This window comes from Hibiscus syriacus, unplaced genomic scaffold, assembly GCF_006381635.1.
Source record: "Hibiscus syriacus cultivar Baekdansim isolate YM2019G1 unplaced genomic scaffold, ASM638163v2 tig00111392_pilon, whole genome shotgun sequence".
Lineage (NCBI taxonomy): Eukaryota > Viridiplantae > Streptophyta > Magnoliopsida > Malvales > Malvaceae > Hibiscus > Hibiscus syriacus.
In genome coordinates this window covers 1,732,979-1,748,471 of record NW_024063078.1, presented here as the reverse complement: position 1 = coordinate 1,748,471, position 15,493 = coordinate 1,732,979, and the positions used below count along the sequence as shown (strand labels likewise).

At 35.0% G+C, this 15,493-nt stretch overlaps 1 protein-coding gene and 2 pseudogenes across 1 annotated transcript; all 3 read right to left on the bottom strand.

The window, feature by feature from the left end:
* Positions 1–333: 333 nt before the first annotated feature.
* LOC120160600 lies at positions 334–3,232 on the bottom strand (annotated as a pseudogene).
* A 1,050-nt stretch (positions 3,233–4,282) lies between these two features.
* Positions 4,283–6,116, bottom strand: LOC120160475 (annotated as a pseudogene).
* A 2,409-nt stretch (positions 6,117–8,525) lies between these two features.
* Positions 8,526–12,497, bottom strand: LOC120160343 (rab3 GTPase-activating protein non-catalytic subunit-like). Its single transcript, XM_039170768.1, is given in 9 exon segments — positions 8,526–8,717; positions 9,377–9,520; positions 9,607–9,755; positions 10,411–10,485; positions 10,488–10,567; positions 10,672–10,733; positions 10,980–11,168; positions 11,304–11,438; positions 12,097–12,497. Coding segments are annotated over 9 exon segments (1,344 nt in total). The 5' UTR covers positions 12,457–12,497; the 3' UTR covers positions 8,526–8,567.
* Between the last annotated feature and the right edge of the window lie 2,996 nt (positions 12,498–15,493).

The following is a 15,493-nucleotide window of genomic DNA, read 5'->3' as shown; positions in this document are numbered from 1 at the left end:
AAAGCAGGGTTGATGTCAAAAGTGGAGACCATTTCAGGACCAACTCCGAATGACCTATAAATCACCATTTAAAACTCGTTGCTCACTAGCAACATCCGAGCAAATCCGCATCACGAAAGGAAATTTCAAAGTAGGGAAGAAAAAACCATTGCTACCTATATTCGTTCCCCTTTGCAGGTAGGCCTCAGCTCAAATATTCTCAGAAAGCAAAATCTGCAATAAAGAGAAGTAAACTAATAGTTCTCTGTATCTACAGACAGTGACGATGACACTATAAATATGTTAAAAATGGAGCTAGATCTTCCCTCTTGTTGCATTTACTAAAGCAAGACACAATCGGAAAAGAAAAGTTAGAAAAGAAAATAGAGCTAGGTCTTCTTTTGTTGCATGTACTTATTGGCCTTGAGGGGTGGAAGGAGGGAGGGAGTGATAGAGGAATAATAGGGAAACAAAATGATATTAAGATCCATAAGAATCGATAAACTCGAACATAAAGTGGAAACTTCACCTGGCTCGATCATATCCTAGATACAAATAAAAAGTTGACGACATGAAAAAAAAGAAAGAAAAACCTGAAGCAAAATCCTACTATTGCTAACAACTATATGCATAAACAATGAATACACCTAACCTGCTTATCCACAAGCATTTACAAGAGCCAAACTCCATTCCCCTTTAAGAAAATGTAAGTTGATTTAACATCATGAGGTTGTGATGCAGGGATAAGATTTGAATTAAACCATTAAGGCCAGTTCATAGCAAAATCTCAGGATTTCGCTTAATCATATGTTCTCAAACTAACAATTTAGATTCCTCCATGGCTTGATTTGAGATGAACTGTCATACTTCAAGCTTTTTGTGACATCAAAGAAATGTGCAACGGCCTCTTCAGGAGTCCCGACTAGAACGCCATGACCCAAATTAAGAATGTGCCCACGTGGTCCTGCACACTTGACAACCCTGAAAATATAATGCAGCAGTTTAAACTACTGGACCAATTAGAAGCGTATTTTAAGTTGTATTTAACTTGGAAACAGAACTTCAAGATCTAAAGGAATCTTTTATGACCCATTTCAACTACTATACAAGGAATAAAGATGCCATACTTGCCACCTGCTCCATGATTTTAAATAATCTACTGAACGATCTTACATAAGTAAAGTGGCCTTGTATGTGTGCCCATTACAATATTAGCAACAAACAAACAACAATATAAGAGTTAGACAAATAATAAGGACAAGTCAATTGATATGACAAACCTTTGAATCCTCCTGCAGGAAGTGAAGAAAATAAGTAAGCAGGGTCGACATGTCCCTGCACGCTGATATCACAACCCAGCCGCTTCCGTCCATCAGCCATATCCACTGTCCAGTCAAGTCCAATCACATCAACCCCAGTTCCTTTCATGTGCTCAAGAAGCCCTCCGTTTCCGTTAATGTACAGAACAAGGGGTGTTCTAGGGCATTTATTCCGTACTGTGCTAACAATCTGCAATTTCACGAATCCAATGAGAATCCAATGAGTATAAGAGAGACATTAAAAGGTACAGAAACATGTTATCCAAGGAAATTTTTTCTCAAACCACTTAATAGGAGTTGATTGCTAGTAGTAACAGGTAATAGAAGAGTCTCATCAAATGTCTCTCTCCTCCTTTTTCTATATAATTTAAAAAAGTAGAGTTCTTCCTTCAAATAAATGAATTTTCAAAATTCATAACTTCATATGGCTTTGCCGGTTAAAAAGCCAAATAATGTTCAGGTCAGAGCAAACATTTTTTGAAGTCAAAGAATTAAAATTTAACTTTCATTGATGACACCACTCACCCTTGCACTTTTATATCAAATAGTAATTTACTTTTTAGTCATTCCCTCATTTTAATGAAATATGATTTTCTTTCACCTTATACCAATTGTTATAGTTTAATTAGCTTGAGGACACAAATAATTTGCTCTGCAATTTCGGAGCAATGAGGTGAGAATGATTCAGTAAGGCAAATGATGCTTTGTCCAATCAACTAAGTTCCAAATTACCTCTGTTATGTAGGGATTTGACCATTTCTCCCACATATCAGGTGGTAGTTGGCCACCCCATGAATCGAATATTTGTATGCAATGTGCTCCAGACTCCACTTGGTAAATAACGTATTCAGATATTGCCTTTCTCAAATGAGAAAGAAGGGCCCTCAATAAATTCGGTGCTGTGTGGCACATACTCTTTATGTTTGTGTAAGTGCGGGTTGTACCTCCCTCTACTAATATGTTGCAATTGTCCAAGGTGCTCCGACAAAACCCAGCACTGCTGCATGATCTCCAACCTACATAAAAAAAGAACTTATGTAAGAAAAGGACATTTGGCAATTATAAGATTTGTAGAAAATTAGTAAGACATTGTCTATATAATGCATGCTATTAAAACGGACGATCACCTCCTGGCACAAAATCTTAAGGGACTCCCCATCAAAATGTAGTTTCTCCAAGTCAATAGGATGCAATGCCTTCAAGCAATCCTCAGAGCGCATCGGTAAATGAATGACAGGACCCTTACTTCTTCAATGTCAAACGGGACACCGAATGCAGGCAGTGAGTAAGATATCAGAAAATTATACTCCATCAGGACGGAAAGCTTCCCAAGGCTGCAAAGAAATTTCCACAATGAGATCAGTTGTCTCAGACCTCTCTCTGAAGGACGGATGTTTCTCTGCAAGCTTTCTGTAAACAGCCATGTACCTTCCTGCCTGGCGCATCATCCATGCAGGAGGCCGACTTACAGGATCTCCTCTTGCAACTTTAACCAACAATGGATATAAAAAACAGATGAACGGAGACAAAGAGCATAAGTTGATAGCATCTCTAAAGTTCAATGACAAGACTGTTCTTGCAATTTCTGATTGCCAACATCATTACATTCCAATATCAGGGAAGTTCACGGCTTTTATAACTGACACTACAAACCATATTATCATCTATTAAAAAAGTAAAAAATAGTAAACTTTCATCATAATACAATTGGATATTAAATCCGTTTTACACTCTAAACCAAACCATATCAATTTCCGTTCATGCTCCAATCATTACACTACTAAAAAAACTTAGCTTTAAACGAATGCAATCCATTTCAACTATGGCTTGACCTTTATCCCCAGACCAAGTTGGTATTTTCCGAACAAACTGTTGCTTCTGAAAAATGCATTTAATTCCGAACAAAATTCTCCTAAATTACAACCATCTACCATATTCACTAAACACCCAAAATTTAAAATAAAAAACAAAAATACTAACCAGCCAAATAAAGATTTATTTTTTTTAAAACCCACTTTACATTAAACACAAACATAAGAAACCCGAAAACTAAACTAAAAAGAAAACCAAGAGATGGAAGAACTTTACCATTAGTAGAAGAAGAGCAAGCTACTGAGAACTTCTTAATTCTCATTCTTTTAGGAAGAAACAAAAGCTCCAGCGAAATTACTAGTTTCATTTGAGTTAAAATCCAACCGCACTGTCAAGCTTGAGGATTTAACTCCCAGGAACTGCAAACACTGCATGAAAAATTAGAGAAGCAGAAGAAAATTAGAAAAAATGTAGATAATTGAAAACTGTTCTTTTCCTAATAAAAGTGGGATTTTGACCTTGTTAGTGAAAAGCAGCTCATTCCTTGGGGAGAACTTGCGAGACAGATTTCAGGAGTTTGGCGGAAGTTGTTCACTGTCCCTTTTCTTTGAAAAGAAATCGATAGTTTGACTTGATATATAGTATGTCAAACTGATGCTCATGTTGCCACGTCAGAATATTGATAAAACAGAGCACTACAATTTGTTTTTAATTAAGGGTAAATTAAATTTCATCATTTAACGTTTTCTAATTTCTATTTTGATCACTACAATTTAAAAAATTCAATGTACTCATTGAATTTTCAAATTTCTCTTGATTTGGTCACTTAACGACTAAATATTCAACGGCTTTATGACTAATTTTCTTTTAAGTGCAGTTGGGTTTTCACTCTGAGAAGAGCTATAATTTCGAATTCTCTTTGATTTCTCGATAATTAAGTATCTTCTTTCAAGTAGTAATGGTAAGGAGGTGGATAAGGAGTAAACGAGTTGTATATCTTGATTTCAAGATGATCGAATGGTAAATGTTATAGATAAGAGTGATTTGAGGTTTCACGAGTTTTGGTTTTAAGATAATGTTACAGAAACCATAGAATGTAAGAGTACAACATCAGCCAAACTCCTAACATCTAATTGGAGAACTCCAAATGCAGCAACTCAAGAATCCAACTGCTAATTTCCACTTCGATCAATTACATGAGATGCTAGAGAAGCTCTTCCAGATGAAAAAGGCCACCATCTCGTAAGACCATATCCGACACGAGTTTTCGCTCTTTTATTGCACGTGTTTCGTACTTCATCGTTGACAATGGTGTAGTTCGAGCTGCTTATGTTCCTAGAGTAGCAAAATTTATGGCCATTGTAATCGTATGATTGTTGTGTACTTCCCACTCCACTGACAACCAGGTTGTCCTTTACAACTATAACACCATTTCCTTCCTGCAAGTTTCTCAGCAAACTGCTAGGCGACTTGGCATCGGCATCTTTAAACTCTTCTCATTGAATCCCAATGTGACATGGTTACCATCAACAGAGTTCCGTTTCCTACATCGACATCGTCGGTGTATAAGTATAAATGAAACCGCTTGAGTGATTTCTTTGATTCGACATTTGAAGCCAGCAACTTTGCGTAAACACCGTCATCAAAACGGATCGTCTGATTCACAATCTGCAGATTACCTCCTTGTCCATCACCATTGTGTTACTAACCTTAAATCGTGAACGGACTTGGTCGTGATAGTCCCGTAACTGGACTTGACCCATCCAGTCGAGGATACGAACCTAGTTGTATTCGTAACAAATGTTCCATTCAAACCCTTGAAATCTAACACAGAAGAAACAGCAAGAGGAACAACATGATGCTGCAGAAGCTTCCCTTCAGTCTTGGCACTCTTACTATCTAACCAAGATGCAAATTTGCATCAACATACACACATTCAAGGCATTGTAACACAAAAACTCAGTTCATGCCTTTTCCCATCCAATAGATTCCCCAAAATGGACTAATTTCGATATCGTAAGTAGGAAGATCGAATGAACCGATACCACTAATCGGTCTCCAAAAGAGCGGATTGATCCCTCCGGTGTAAACTACAGTAAAAGGCCAAACAGCACTAACCACTTCACCATCCAAACTAACCACAACTTCCCTAAAAGGTCCATTCCCTGCAAAACCAGTAAGATTATTGGCAGCAATATACTCATTCGGAAGGTTTCCATACCAAAACTCATCATTCTCATGAAATGAGACAAATACCTCCAACACAGCTCTATAAACATTCAGAGGAATGTCAAATTCTATTGCTTTAACATCAGTTGAATTCTCAATCTCAAACCACAATCCATCATTCAGTGACAGATCACGCGAAAAGGGTATGATCAGATCAGCTCAGAACCGAATCCAGACGTTAAATTCTCTGCATTTTCGGTAACTTTTTCCACGGGTGGATAGAAATATAGTGTCACGTTGACATGATAAACACCAGTAATGTGTTGTCAACAAGATTTCCCATATAAACAGCAAAGGTTGAGTCTTGTTCGATAAAAGCAACGAGGAATACCTTGTTACATCCTTTGGACACTCCAAATAATCCGGTAGCTGTCGGCTCAGCCGTGCAGCTCCTGAGAAGCTCCACCCCAGATAACCAAACTCCAAAATCCTGTCGAATTGTCTTCCTTTGCACGTTGCATTCCATTCCAGGACAATCCTGGAAAATTCATGAAACCGGCAATGAGATGGGAAGCTGTAGTTTGCTAAAACAGGAGGTTTCCCATAAGTGAAGCCAAAGTCATGCTGAAGAACAGAGAGTGTACAAGGTGATGTATTTGGGACATGGATGGGTTGGTGACTTCAAAAAGAGGGTTGGTGGGACGGTGGCATTGGTTAATGGTTGGGAGATGAGGGATGACCTGAGGGTTTTGGAATGGTGGAGATTGGCTTGGCAGAAGAGAGGGTTAAGAATTAGAATGGGAAGAAAGAGAGAAGAGGAAAGAAAGGGGAAGCCATGGATGGGTGTATGGTTGGTGAGGAACGGTTGAATGTCTATGTTGATATTAAAGGGTACAAAATAAGTTTGGGTTTGGAGCTGAAAACAATGTCTATTATTTTGATTCAAGAAAACATCATAGAAAAAGTTAGAAAAGGGAGATTATTGTAGAGAAAAACAAGGTATAATACTAGGGACTAAAGGGGGAAAAACAAAATATGAAATCTTGTAAGCTTTGAAGAGGAAAACCATCAAAACATTACATGAGAGCTGAAAAACTGAAGCAAGCTATCAACTAAGCTGATAAAACACACGTATACTTTGCGGATATAGTTATTCGAATACAAATTTTTTAGGGATAATAATATTTCCTTTATTACTAAGTCCACTTAATGAATTCTTAATCATCAAAGTTAATTATTGGACAAGTTAAGAATTTTTAAGATACTCTAGGTATGAAAACTGCAATATTTCTCTAGGAAATTCCCCTGTAAATCACAACCTTGGAGACTCGAATCTTTTCGAGATGAAGGCAAGTTTTGAAGGAGGTAGGCACAACATATATGTTTACACTGTCAAGGAAAAGATTTTCTAATATAGATGAGTTACGTGTAAGCATCTCATAGCTAATTTGGTCGGAACTGTGAGACAGATCAAGTGAAGTTAGTTTGTTAGAAAATAAATATCTAAAGCTATTAAACCACAGAAGAAAGTTAGAGGCGTAAATGAACCAAACTAAACTAGAGAAGAAAGTTAGAGGTATAAATGAATCGATCTTAAACGGATAAGGTTGTGTTTGTATTAGTTTAATTATTTTTGAAAATGTTCATGTTCGTTTGTTTACTTTTAAAGGTATTGGATATTCGGTTCATTTACTGTCATTTATATGTTTGTGAACCGATTGTTTTTGTTTATTTTCATCTTTTTATTTGCAACCCAAAATAAAATGGTGAAATTACATCGCTAGCCTTTAAATTCTTTAGGTTTTATAGTTTAAACTCTAAATTTACATTGTGTTCAATATAATATCCACCTTCACCAATATTTAAAATATCAAAAAAATAAAATGAGTAAACGAGCTTATAAATGAATTTGTTTGTGAATATAAACGAATTAAATACATCTCTATTGATGTTTGTGTATTAAATGAACATTATTTTTTTTGGCTCATACTCGTTTAGCTTAATAAACGAACATAAACAACATTATATGAACGATTCACGAATAATTCATCAAACGTTCTGTTCATTTACGTCTCTAAATAAAGTCCTAGAAAGATTAAGATTTTTCAAGCTTACTAACTGACTGAACCCATACGGAATCGAACCATTGAAGTCATCGTAACCAAGGTGTTTCGAGGAAATGAGCCAGAAAGCGAAGCGCAACCTAGGGCTAGGCCAATCACCTGATCAGTTGCCTTTCATGAACAGCAGTTGGTGAGTTCGTTTTTGGATAAGGGACTCATCACATAAAGAATATTCAAAGTCAACAATGGTATTGAGTTCTTGAATTGGAGCAAGGCTGATGATCTGTCGTCTGATAGACATGCTTACACTGCCGAGGAAAAGATTTTCTAATCCAGATAAGTTACGTGTAAGCATGCCAAAACTGTGACCATCGAATTTCAGGTGACTACATTCTTTTTAGGGCGTACAATGGAAATCAATTTTGGTAGTGAAGAAATGTCCGAGGGAACTAAACCTCCCAAGGAGGAAGTAGAAATATTAAGATGTGCTAGACTTACCAACCGACTAAACCCAAACGGAATCGAACAACAGTTGAAATCATTGTAAGCAAGGTTGAATCGTTCGAGTCCTCGAAGTCGGAAAAGGCTGGGGTTTGGAGGAAGAGAGCCACCAACCATAGAACAACTAAGGTCGAGGCCAATCACCTGACCAGTGGCCTCAAGTGACTCCCTCCCATGTGCAACAATTTGTTCTTTCATTCCAAGTGCATTTTTTTTTCCTTCTAATTTATAATTGTATGTCCATTTACTTTCTTTGGTCTTGGGCGCTGATAAGATACTAATGCACTGCTGGTCTTGGGGAAAACATGTGAAGATAGCAACCTTGAAGCTGAATGTTAGTAGCAGTGAAACTTCGGCAAATACAGAATGGGGCTTGCCACCAAATGGTTGCATCAAGGTAAACTCGGATGCCACCGAACTAAGTAAACTCGAACTTAATTGAAAAATGCATAGTAGAAGGATATATTCTATGCAATTGAGGGGATGTAGCTCCGATGATAGACTGCTCACTTAGCATGCGCGAGGTACGGAAAATGATACCTTGCATCTCCAACTAACTTGCTTTTAAATTAAGTTGGATAAAAGGAAAAAAGTTTATTTTAAACCTTATAATACTATAATTCATTTACAGAAATAATCTTGAAGGCAAAGAAATGAAATTCAGAACAAAGATTTAACTTTCTATGTAAATTATTCAATCAAGTAAACGGTTCAACACTGACAATTAACCCGAGTCTCCGTTCAACAGAAAAACTTCCAGAGGAACATAAGGAGAGTCTGATAATGACCCAAACCTGTACGTTGGCTGTAACAATCTACAACCTTTAGCACAGTTGAGAGCTAGGAGACGTGGTCCGGTCCTCATCTGCCAGACCTGTGCACATGATGCGATCAAGAAAAAACCATTCAGATGCGCGATCACTTCACACAAGAAATTGATGTATATCACTTCAGTATCAAGTACATGACATTAATTATATATGAAGCTCTAAGAACTGCATATAAAGAAAATCATCTTAAAGTACTCTAGCTTTTAGTGCCCAGCCAAATATCTGTAAAATTCTTCTCCTGATAGAGTAAATATTAGTAACATCGGATCCGCTCATAAAAAAGATAAATTAAGATGAACTGAATCAAGTATAGAGTAATACATCAACCCATTCACACAATTATATTTACATGAATTATGTAAGAACTCAATCACAAATCACGTCACAACCATCTATAGAGAGGCTCCACATTGGCTTTCTGTGCGTAGCCCCTATGTACCCTACACTCATGGTTGGTTAGATGATATAAAACCACTAGTACATTGTAATGCAGCATATGACAATAAATGTTACGAGACTCTTCCTGCTCTTACCTTAATGGTCATAATATGAAAAAAGATTCTCAAGGTCCTAACACAGCATGCACAATGGCTCTGTATCTAAGGTTCTTGATCTAGGGTTTATAAGCCATCAAACATTTAAACTATAATCTGGAAATTCCAAATAAAGAAACAATAAGAACCAAGTAAAAGAATATAAAAACCTCAATAACTCCTTTTCGGGGCGCATGAATGGCTAAACAGAGGCAATAGTCACTCTTTCCTGGTACGTGATGAGAGGAACTGGGACATTTATCATCTCTATTGACTAACATTTCCATGAAAAAGCAGTTTGCATCACGATATCCCTGAAAGAGTGTGAAAAACACTGATCAGACAAGGAAAAGGAGCTGTTGATTTCCAAGAAATGCAAAATTATTAAAGCAAAAGAAACCTTCCATAGTCGCACTACTACAAGTGCTTGAGTATCTAAGAGCAATATACGACCGAGTGAATCTGTGATAGCAGCCAAAGTGCCCCTGGGTGATAAGGTGAGCTTTTCACCCTTTCTCGGGTAGTCCTTCAAACATGTCAATGAGGAAGCTGGCACAAAATCATGACATCCATAACTTATCCAATAGGTTTTGGAGAAATGTTAAAAAGGATAACTAAAGAAAGGGTTAATATTTGTATGGTTAATAAGCCTTCAGAACACAACAAAAAGGCATAATGAACTTGCAACATTCATTATCTGATAATACTATAGAAACAGATTATTTTTATCTTAAATACACTATCTATCTACTAAAACATTTAACTGCAAATCAGAACAACTAAGATGAACCCTATGGTTAAGAATAAGCACATAGTTGAACAGCATAAATAAGCATGTTCAACAATGAAAAGGAATATTATGAAAATAAGAGACTAAAGATGAGTAAATATAATAAGATGGAGAAAGATGCAAGCAGCATTTCCATGTTTGAACATAAGATTTCTGCCAAACATAGTTGTGTAATGTGATTGAACCAAAGCAATAATGAGAACTAAGATCAGTAAAATGAATGTAAATCGACTTCAATCACTAAAATTCAATTCCGAGAAAACATTTCTTAAAGGATAATTAAAAGACAAAAATGGATTTTGGGCAAGCACATACTTTTAGAGACTAAAGATGCATAATATCAAAGTAACTTGGACAAGACACTACCCAAACCAAATAAGGAATCACATGGAAAAAAAGTTTAACAAAGTTCACCTTGAGCAAATGATTGAAGCTTCTCTTCTGGTTTCCTGTTTGGTGTTGGTTCACTCTGCCATATCATTTTAGAAAAGAAGCAATAGTGGAAAATGTTGCAGGCACTACTTTGGACAAAATAGCTCCTACCAAGGACCGCTTCCTATCTGCTGAAAGCCTTCAACATGGTTAAAAAAACCAGTAAAACAATATAGAAAAAGGAAGCAGCCATCTTTTTGTGGAAGGTAAATCATATTATATCTGAAATGCAGAGAAACTAACCTGAAAGCTGAGATCACAGCATCATCTCCAATGGTGACTGCACAATAGTAATGTTGACTTGACTGCCCAACAACAAAAGCAACTGAATTCATATAACAGAATAACTTCAGAGGACTTCCATAATTCATTGGAGAAGAAACCAAATGCATAGATAAAGATGTACTGCAAGGAACAAGAAACGAGCAGAGAACCAGCAAAAGCAGTTTTCATATTCGTATTTGAAGATCAAATGGCTGGTAATTAAGAATATGAAAATCAGTAATTGCATACCAAGGGCTTATAAGATAAATCAACATAAGAAAAATCACCTGGAGTTCCATGAGTGGAGGAGGCATTATGCCGGTCATTGCTGCATCAACACATGACCCATACTTACTAACATTCCATAACTGGTAAGGCAATCGGCCGTAACTGTTTTCTTCATCCTCTAAATCTTTCTTCGATTTCTCATCCCAAAAACGAAAACGTGCATCTTGAAACCACCTTTGAAGAATACTCTACAATACCAAAGGAAAATAAAAGTTAGTCAGACAAGTCCCACATATACACTTTGCTTCTGCATAAAAATAAACATGTAAGATTCATGCCATTTTCAGAATAACTATTATACTTTCCAGCAGCTAATAGCTCACCTGAATATCAGATCCATCAAAACGAGCGATTACACCAGGCATGACAACACATACTTCCTCTGAGGATCCATCTTGCATCAGGTCTTTCTTAGTCCCACGAACTCTTAACTTTATGATTTGTCTATGATATACCATCTGCAAAATTAAATATTAAACATATGAGTTAACATTCCAACAACAATTTACATCTAAACTGATCACCAGTAAACAAAATTAGATACAATTGATTTTAACACAAGAAGATATCATCTGGTTCATCATTTAATGTAACACATAAAACTTTCAAGTCCTCACTTTCCCTAAAAAAACACCGATTATGTTAATTTCCCTTTGAACAATAAGAAGCTCATTTCCATTATGTGAATACCAGCTAATTGAGCATTTGCATTCTAACGCGCCAAGCTTAGCATGCAACAAGAGATAAAGCATCAATAAACCAATGGCAATAGTAAACTAGACATGTCTTAATGAAGTTAGTAAAGCATAAATTTAAAAAATAAATAAACCCAGAATTGATTAAATGGAAAATCATCACCCTATAATTAGTAGATGCTTGCTTCCAAAAGCATAACATAAAAAGCAATAATGTTGAAGAATTAAAAACAAAACTACAACTTTTAGATAAGCAAATGCATAATTTTATTTTTCTTTAAAGTAATTATCTTTATAATTAACATTTTATTCCAACCATTGTTCATTTAATCAAATTACATAATTTTGCTCTATATCAACCTCTCAAGAAATATCAATCACAGACAATCAAACTAAGAAAATAAATAACTAGAAAAATTACCTGTCTGTGTATCAAATCACCACGCAAAGAGTAAATCAAAAGGAATCCTCTGGAGGTACCGACTGCAATCACTTTAATATCGTCGAAAACCAGCCACTCGATGGCCGTTATGCGTTCTGACTCGATAGGCGAGAGTTCGGGTCGGATCTTAACTCGATGTTCATCCGGATCGGACCATCCGAGGATGAGAACAAGAGATCGGTTAGCGATTGCGAGGGAATGGGCATCGAGAGCACATAGGACGGTGGTGCCGGCATCAGGGGTTAGCCAACCTTCCTTTCCCGCACCGAATTCCGTCAAATCTTCGCAGGCGATGCAGCCGAGTTCCGTCAAATGGTGGCTCCGCTTGGACATTGGCATTAGATTTCGTTTTTTTCCCCCCTCGTCGACGGCTGAGTGTATGGAAGGAAAGAATTTTGAATAGGAAGGGAAAGCACGTGACCTTCTCGTGTCCAGCTATTAGTTATAATATAAATAGTTAATTGCAGCATGCATCCCCCAATTACGTCCATCCTAAATTGGTCATCAAAATTTTAAAACATTCTAATTGACCCCTTGCAATATCAACGTCACTTCAATTAGATCTTTTCGTCCATCTAACCATCTAGTTGAGCAGTAAATGTCAACTTAGACATAACATAAAACATATTTAAAATATATTAACTAAATTTGGATTTCAATAGTTTGAACCTAAAGAAATAGGAAACTTGACAATGCTTAGGTTTTTAGGTCTCGGCCAAAACCTGATTCAAGGTAAACGAAAACTTGATGGAAGGTTTCTCGAGTTTAATATCAGTTTTATTTTTTATTTTTTTAATATAAGCAGCTATTTTTTTATTAAAAATAAAATATATCTAAATCAGAACGAATGTTTATGCTCATAATTGTAAATTTATTTTTTTATTAAAAATAAAATATATCTAAATCAGAACGAATGTTTATGCTCATAATTGTAAATTTATTTTTTATTAAAAATAATATATATATAAATTAGAACGAATATTTACGATCATCATTGTAAATTAAATACATAATAAAAATATTTTTTTTGTAATTATTAATATAAAAAAACTAGTTACTTAAGATCACAAAAATACTATACAAGGAAAAAGTTAAAACCCTAATCAAACAAACTCAAATAAAAAGATAGATACAAATAGATTTAACCGCGTCGACAAATAAACTACAAAAGATGATCAAGCTATTGAAAGATCATCGACAAATCGCAAATCAGAGACGAGCGACTGTGATAAAACTATCTATGAACGAAACCACGTATCCAAATCCAATTCGAGGGCTTCATGCAGGGAAGATAAGCATGATACAAATAAGCGTCATCTTGATTAGTCATGGCGATGTCAAAGATAAACGAAAACAACATCCAAACGACTGAAATGTACCATAAAAGCAGAAAAATCGTACCATAAAGGTAGAGAAAAATGTACCATAAGGTAGAGTTATTAAAAAATAAAAAATTAAAGATAAACAATAATAAAATAAAAACAAAAAATACCGACGGTCGACGATTAACCCTAAGAGTCCAAAACTAGTGTAACCGTCAGTCACAAAAATAAGAAGAAAAGAGACTAATGAATAACGAAAATAGAGAAATCTAGGACAAACCCTAGTATGAACTTAATTTCGTAGGTATGCGTGCAAATGGTTATATAGATTTTTTTTTATAACCAAATATTTGACAGTATAAATATATAATAGATATTAACTTTATAATTATGAGTAATTCTTGGTATTCTATGTAATTTTTAGGTTTACCCGGATTTGTTTGTTGGTTCCAACTTCCAACTCAATACCCTCAACCTTAACAAGGCTTAAACACATCCCGTATCTGGATTTGTCTTCCAATTCTCTGAGTGGGGCTCTCCAAATTGGGAACTGGAAGAATGCTACATATCTGGATTTTCTGCAAAACAACTTTCAGGTGCAATCCCGGTATCTTGATTAACTGCACTGAATGTTGCAGACAACGGGTTAGGTGATACCTTTCCCCATTAATTAGGGACGCTTCTAAGCTTAGAGTTCTTGTTTTGAGATCGAATAGATTTCATGGTTCCACTCAAGTGTCCATACCCACTTCTTCCTTCTCCAAATTGCAAATAATTGATCTCTCTCGTAATGACTTCGCTGACCTATTCCAAGCTGACATGTATGTTCTGCACGCATAGCTGCTTGTCTTCCATGGAATGTTTTTTCTGATTGGATTTCTTAGTTGATAGCTTGCGTCAGTTATTCAGCTCTCAGGTAATGCTTGTCTAGGAAATTTCCGTGCTCATGTTATTGGAATGACGAGTCGATTCATATTAAATCCAAATAAAGACTTAACTGTATTCACATGATCGATTTAACAATTTTACGATCAATACTGAAATATGTATCCATATACATAAAGATTTGATTACGACTACACTCACTTAATCTGGACTTTTAAAATACTTTGCATCATTGATTATTCGATAACTTTAACTTTTATTTTGGATTTAGGAGTTTTCATCAAATCCTCTTTATCCAGCAAAAAATAAATAAATTTTAAGATATATTTATCATCAAAATCATATTTAAATATGAACCCTGAATTGTCATACATCTTTATGTTAATTTAGGGTTTCATTTACACTCACTTGATGATGAATCAGATACAACTAGATAATATAACTAAACTCGAGTTTCACGAATTATATGTTATTTTGGAGTTTAAATGTCTAAATTAAGGGTTAATGGTGGTTTCTAATTTCTCTAAAAACAATTGGAGTTTCACGAATATATATATTTATAAATACTTAACAAATAAAATATTCGAGTAACATTGATTCTTATCCTTAGGGGGAAAAATATAATAAAATGAATACTTCCATTCATATAACCCAACAGGAAAATTCAGAAAGGAATTGACTTCATCAATCATCATTTAATTAAGAGTAAAGTATATCAAAGGTCATTATCAAAATGATTTTCTGATAAGTAAATATTCAAATATTATATAATAATCATTAAAATTTTTAAATAATTATTAATTGATTATTAAATTTATCAAACTATTATAAAATAGTCATTGAACTTTTTAAATAATTATAAAATACTCATTAAATTGATCAAATTATTATAAAATGGTCATTAAACTTATCAAAATTTATTATTATTTATAATTATATAAGGGCTATTTTATAATAATTAGATAAATTTAATAACCATTTTATAATATTTAAAAGTTCAATAACCAACAAATTCATTTTAATATAAGTCCATAGAATATTTTGAAATAATTCAATGTTCTCTAATATAATTTATCCTTTAATTAATCATCATATTATTACACTACTCTTTTCAATAGTGTGGCAAGTGGAGGTTGAATTACTCGTGTAGGGTTGTGAAAAAAATTATT